Source organism: Ixodes scapularis, unplaced genomic scaffold, assembly GCF_016920785.2.
Source record: "Ixodes scapularis isolate PalLabHiFi unplaced genomic scaffold, ASM1692078v2 PGA_scaffold8__174_contigs__length_109621045, whole genome shotgun sequence".
In the NCBI taxonomy this organism is placed as follows: Eukaryota; Metazoa; Arthropoda; class Arachnida; order Ixodida; family Ixodidae; genus Ixodes; species Ixodes scapularis.
The window spans coordinates 87,281,229-87,288,015 of record NW_024609883.1 but is presented as its reverse complement, the minus strand read 5'-3'; the positions used below and the strand labels follow the sequence as shown (position 1 = coordinate 87,288,015).

At 45.7% G+C, this 6,787-nt stretch overlaps 1 protein-coding gene across 1 annotated transcript in view; it reads right to left on the bottom strand.

Moving 5' to 3' along the window:
- Nucleotides 1-405, bottom strand: part of LOC8023464 — a 55,018-nt gene extending 54,613 nt beyond the window's left edge. Inside the window, exon 1 of the mRNA XM_042286863.1 lies at nt 341-405. Coding sequence (XP_042142797.1) covers nt 341-359 — 19 coding nt within the window. The 5' untranslated portion in view covers nt 360-405. The remainder of the gene's footprint in view (nt 1-340) is intronic.
- Nucleotides 406-6,787: the final 6,382 nt, after the last annotated feature.

Sequence of the window (6,787 nt, the reverse complement as noted above, 5' to 3'; positions counted from 1 at the left end):
AGGATGGCGAGCAGATTTTAATGCAGCCAGCGTTGAGGTCTACCCACTAAGCCCTCCAATCAGAACCAATCGGAGCTTGGCGTTGTGACGTCACTGCAACCCCCCTCCGCAAGAAGCAGACGAACTTGCGCACTGCGTAAACGTTTTGAATAATCGCCTTCTCTGCGCTGCCATTTTTGTCTACAGGGTTGTGGAAGGCATTTTGAGTGCGCGCAGTAGGTCTCTTTCACGATATATGAGACGACAGGCAATGCGTCGCCTTTGTGATAAACGCTGGAAAGGTCTATACTGTGACCAGTGTAAAGCCCCGAGAGTGTTCTGGGTGCCCGTTGTATCGTACCGTCCCCGGAGGCGTACATCGCAGTGGTCGACAGGTAGTAAAAAATGGCGACGATAACCGTTAGGCGCATCATTTCTTTCACCTGTAAAAAAGAGAAAAAAATAAAGAAAGTGAAACATATTATTCGTCCGTGAGGAAGAAGTGAAATAAAGCAATAACGAGCGATTGAAAGCAACTAGTGAGAGGAAGAAAGGAAGCTCAGTGTTAAGTCGTTTCAAAGTCATTAAAAGATAGCTACCATCTTTTCTTTTTTGTGTAGAAAACAAAATAGTGCTCAATGAGTCTTCTCTCTATTTATGCGACATTCCATGAACCTGTCTATTTTTTCGGCGCCTGTCTATGATCACGAATCAATTGACCAAGATTGCCACATTAATGTTATAGAACCTAAAACTTGTATCAAACCAGACCACACTCTCGCCCCTAAGCAAGGTATATACCATGGTCGTTTATGTTTTGTGCGAAATACATATAAACCTTAAGTTGATATCGTTCACTTTTATTTATTAAATTTTGTTTTAATATAAAATGGGCACATTTCAGTTCCTTGTAGCTTTTGTTTTCTTAGCTTTCAGATATTTTCCCTTCATGCCTTAATCCACTGTCTGCTGAGAGCTCGCGTGCTTAAAGCACTTTTTGTACGTCATAGTATCTTTTTATGGAAAGCCTTTAAAGGGGTCATAAAACCATATCGGGTTGGAATGTTCCAAGCCTTAACAGAGGCGTACTGTTCTTAGTCTGGCCCAAGTATACTCGCATGAACCGCCATTTATTCATAAATTTCTCGGTCGTGTTGAAATCGCGAGCATAAAAGGGGACTATTTATTTTAGTCTTGCCTTCGTAAAGCTTGATGACGTAATTGAGGGATCAAAACCGCCCGCCTGGCGACAGTCGAGCGCGGCTCATGAATTGGACGAGAGAACTGCGTGAGCAGTCGACTTTGGTTCGTAGCAATTAATGCCTCGACGAACGTTTGGATAGGGGCTCGTGTCCAGCCATTCCGGTGACGAGAATAGCCGAACTCTAACAGTCCCTGAAGCTAAGCACGAGCTTTCTGCATTGTAAAAAAAAATGGGAGTAGTATTTTTCTTTCGTTTAGGAGGAACTCACGTCTCCGATATGTTCCTCTAGAAAGGGAGGAAAGTTCCTCCTTTAGAACGAGAATATTTGCTCCCCTAAGAAGGGAGGAAAGTTATTTTTGCTTGTGGAGAAAAAGTTAATTCTTTAAAAAAGGAGAAAAAATTGCCACCCTGTTTTTGAGAAAACTTTTTCCTTCCGTGTAATTGATATAACTTCCGCCAGATGGCGCTGAAACCGCAAAATAAAAAGTTGGAAAAGCTTTACTGTGTTTTTCAATTTGCCCCGACTTCCAAACGCTATATCGTAAGTGCACTAGAACGCTGAACACGCGGAATAAAAGGAAGCACAAGCAGGACACCCAAACAACAGCAACAACGCAGCGATACCGAACTCTCACCTTTTTCTACTTACTTTAACCTCGCACTGTATCTATATATTATATGGCAGTCTTATTTTTGAATCCGACTTGGCTGGTGACTGCCATCATTTGTCGCGTAAACACAGAAGGCGGAGCAAATATTACTCGTGCTTCATATATATTTGAATTGTATCCTCAACACAGCAGCTACCACAACAACGGAAAGCGGAAACGCGGAGCAACTATTACTGGTACTTAATACTTATTTTAATTGTCTCCTCAACCGCAACAACCACAACAACTCCCACAACAACCACAACAACCACGACCACCACCACCACCACAACCAACATATTTTAATTTAACAGCTTGACCAAAGCAAACATCGATCATTAGGTTAATTAAATAAAATTTAATAATTATATTTGTAAGCTTGGTTTGATGAGTCATGTTTAGAATGCAGTGCTGAAACATAGTACACTGGTGCTGAACATTGCCATCAAGCTATTGCAATCAAGCTATATCTTGACTGCCTTGTCCAGCACCGGTGTAAGCTATTTTCAGTTTTGTTGGGGTAATCACTAATTTTAATAATTGCTCAGATATTTCAATTGATTTTTGAAACAAACAATATAACCTGTTTTAACAAGATTCGTTGCAACAGCAGATAAGAAATATTGGGTTATGCTTTGTCGCAGGTATTACAGATATTTAATACTGTTCTCATTTTCTATGTAGAGTCTTTTCCCTAGAAAAGCCGGGAGTGGACACACGAACCATGACTTTTGAATCGCGTTAGAAAACTATAATCAGACTTTCTTGACCTAATGTAACAGCTTGAAAATATCACGTTGCCCGAGTCAGACAGTTAAAAAGCCCGCGCGGAGAGTTTTAGTAAATCATTCAGTCACTACCTCAACTCTGTAAGCAATTTGTTGTGACCTCCGTTAAATATACCGCAGCGGAGCCGGGTTTTCGTGTTTTAGTACGTTTTCAACCCGCTGCAGAATAAGGCGTCACGAGAGCTAACGCAACGCCACTAGCAACTCTTTCGGAAACTAAACATAACATATTAAATAAAGGTTTGTTGAGCAATTGTTAGTAATATTATATTCACGTGTCGCTATTTAAATGTAATTATAATTTATAATCTAGTAGCTCACGTTCATCATTACTCTTTTTGGAGATACGTCCTGTACGTTTGCGACTAGGAGGCTTGAGGCAACCCATGTTGTTGACTCCGGGTTGGCTAAATCGTGTACAGGTGCTTTTTTTTTTGTTTTTTTTTGCGAGTGTGTTGTTTGATATGGATCAGAAGATGCAGCGCAAACTAAGAAATGCAGCGGTGAACCGACGGCTGTATTGAATCATCCAGAGGTGGCAGTAATGACATTACTGTAATAAAATTACAGCAATTAAATTATTTCTTTTTGTAATGAGTAATGCAATGAATTACTTTTGCGACTTGTAATTTAGTAATGTAATTAACTACTTTCAGGCAGTAATTTCGAGAAAACTAATCTTTACTTCTGAAATTGCTTTTCTCCCAAATGAAGAGTCCGTTTGCGAGCTATAAAATGTTGTGAAAGAAAAACATCAGAGCAAATAAAGGACGGTATGCCTCGCTGCCTTTCCTTGGGAAGCTTATTCGGGAATAAGCCTGCCAACAGATATCGCCACCCGTTTGTTGGGAAAGTAAACATTTTTGGAAGCTCGCGCCATCCTTTTCCTCAAAGGGACAATGAAGGCGATTTCAGACATCGTTCTGGCGATTGAACTGGGTTCCAGGCACGTCGCAGGCCACGTTGCCCAAATTTCAGCCGAAACCGGCACTTGTGTGCCGCGCAAATCATTTAAACAGTTGGAGTAATAGTCAGTCAGTCAGTCAGCAACTTTATTGAACCTTATTAAATGGGCTTATGCCCAAAACGAGGGTTCGTTAGGGAGGGGAATAGGGGAGGGATCTTCTTTCCGACAATCGGGTCTTTAACCGATGCTCTATTTCTAGTGTCCTTAGAATCACTGCCAACTGTGTTTCGTAGTCCTCTGAGGCCAGGAGCACACACCAGGGAAGGTCTTCGTCTTGATCGTCCAGTCTGCTTTGGAGCGTGGCTGGTATCGGGTTGCTCGGGCACGTCCAATACGTGTGCGCCCAGCCACCGTCAACACTACCACATTCCTCGCACTTGTCGCTGAAGAGATCCGGCCAGATTCTGCTCAGCATGTGGGGAGTTAGGGTGTTATGTAGCTGAAGTCTTCTCCACGTCCATTCTTGGGTTCGCGAGAGTCGCTTATGAGGGGCGCCCATGAACTTGCGCTGCATTCGGATACTTCTTAGAATATCGTTGTACGCTCGAGGGCCTCTGTCGTATGGCGCGGCCCCGTAGCAGTGGTCTCCGTCCGTTGTGGCTCGGCAGCTCGTCGCCCGGATTTGTTGTGCACGGGTTACGAATGCGTGGGCCTCTTCGTTTCCCGAGTGTCCAGAGTGTCCGGGCACCCAGGTTAACGAGAATCTGGATCCTGTCTGCGGTGTCTTCTTCTGAAGGATCATGCGGGCTACCTTGCCAACCTTTCCATCACCAAAGTTCGAGATGGCCGTTCTCGAGTCTGAGGTGATTGTGGCTTGTTTGGTTCTGGATGCCGCCATGGTTAAGGCCAAGGCAACGGCTACTTCTTCTGCCTCGTCAATATTCTCCGCACAGACAGAGGCCGTAGTCTTGTCGTTGGTGCTGCAGACTGCTATCACGTACTTGTTCCATGTTCCTGGGCACGGGCCTGCGTCTGCGTGGTAAACATGTTCCCGGTCGCCGTGGAGCTTGTCCAGTGCTTTGGCTCTGGCTTCTCTCCTGTCCTTATTTCTCTCGGTGTCCATGTTTTTCGGTAGGGGCGGAACTCGTACCGAATCTTTCCATTCGTAGGATATTGCATTTCTGCTTGTGAGGACGTGTTGTTCACATTCCTTGATTCTCTGGAGAGTCCTGCGTCCCGTTTCCGTTCTAGAGAGCCGTAGTACTTGCGACTGCTTCTGTGCAGATCTAATTTCCTCGAAGCTGTTGTATATTCCTAGTTGTTCCATCGCTTCTGTAGACGTGGATACTGGTATGCTCAGTGCTATCTTGAAAGCTTTCCTCACAATTAAGTTGAGTTGCTTGATCGAAGCCTCGGTCAGATTCATGTACGGCGCCGCGTACATTATCCTGCTGAGGGCGAAGGCTTGGACTAGTCGGCATGTTCCATTCTCCTTCAATCCGTAGCTCTTTCGTGATACTCTTCTCACGAGTCTCGCTACGTTGTCGGCGTTTCTCTTGATGTCAGCGATGAGACTGCTCTGCTCCCTCTTGATGGTTACCGTCATGCCGAGAATTCGAACTTTTTCGGCTCTCGGTACGTCGATTTTTTGCAGCTTGAGGTAGAATTCCATCTCTTCTCTTAGAGCTCTCTGCGACGGTGGTCTGACTAGGAGCGCCGATTTTTCAGTCGCAAGCTCCAGACCCATCTTTGCAGCTTCTTCTTTGACAATTTCTACGCCGGCTTTCATCACTTTCCCCATGTATGGTGAGTGGTGCGCTGTCCAAATCGTGATGTCGTCAGCGTAGATTGCGTGCTGCAGCCCCGCGACTTGCTCAAGTTTCCGCGACATTGGCAGCATGGCAATGTTGAAGAGGAGCGGAGATATTACTGCTCCTTGAGGAGTTCCGCTGCCAACATTTACTGGGAAGGTTTCGGACGTGTCTCCTTCTAGCTGAATGTTTGCCGTCCTATCTGATAGGAACGAGCGAACATAGTTGTACGTTCGCTTCCCTAGTCCTAGCTCCGAGATTTGCCTGAGTATAGCCGCGTGTGATATGCGATCAAAGGCTTTCTTCAGATCGAGTGCTGCTAGGGCGGTCCATTTCTTATTGTCTTCTTCCTCTCTGAGCTGTATAAACACGTCCTGCGTCGACAGGTGTCTTCGAAATCCGAACGTCTGGTGCGTAAACAGGTTGTTCTCCTCCATGTACTCTTGAACACGTACTTGAATAATGCGTTCAAGTAGCTTGCCCACGCAAGATGTGAGGGAAATCGGGCGCAAGTTCTCCAACATGAGTGGCTTGCCCGGTTTCGGTATAAAGCAGACCGTGGCGTGTCGGAAACTGCTTGGAAGGTTTCCGCTAGTCCATAGCTCGTTAAAGTATTCCGTGATTCGCTCCACGGAATTGTCGTCAAGGTTTCGTAGCATGCGGTTCGTAATCTTGTCTTGGCCTGGTGCGGAAGTTGTTTTGACTCCAGCCATGGCCTTTCTGACTTCGCTTTCGGTGATGGGCGCGTCCAGCTTGTCGTTTATGGCCCCTTCGTATTCCGTTGGAATCTCAGTAGTAGATGGCGGAGATTCTAAGTATTGCGTCCTGAGTTTGTTATAGATTTCGTCATCCTTGAGGTCTCTGACGAGTTTCGCTAGGAGTTTGCGCTTCTCGAGTTTGGTATCTTCCGGCGCCAACATGCGCCTGAATAGGGTCCATGGACTCTTGGTGTGAAGCCTTCCCTGCAGTTCGTCACATATTTGCTGCCACTGTTGTTGATTTAATTTCTGAGCGTGTTCTTCAATCTCTTTACTGAGCTTGGCCGCTTTTTTCCTCAATTTACGGTACCGCTTTCCGGTGTTCCTCCATCGTCTGTATATGGAGCGGTAAGCTTCTAGCATATGCTGGAGTTTACTATCCATAGTCCGAGCTTGGGTAGGATTTTCTACTTCGGTCGTAACAGACTCGTGATCTTCGACTAGCTGTGCGCACCATTCTTCGATCGTGTGCAACGGCCTGTCTTTCCGTTTCTGCCTGAACTTGTCCCAGTCCGTGCATTTCTGCGTTGGGAATTTTGCGCTCTTGTATCCGGGCAGGGGGACCCTCGTCTCGATGACGTAGTGATCGCTGCCGAGATTTTCACGCGTGTTCAGCCACGTGTAGTCATCGATGTTGATACCAAATGTGAGGTCCGGGTTCGTGTCTTTCTGAGCACTGTTTCCGATCCT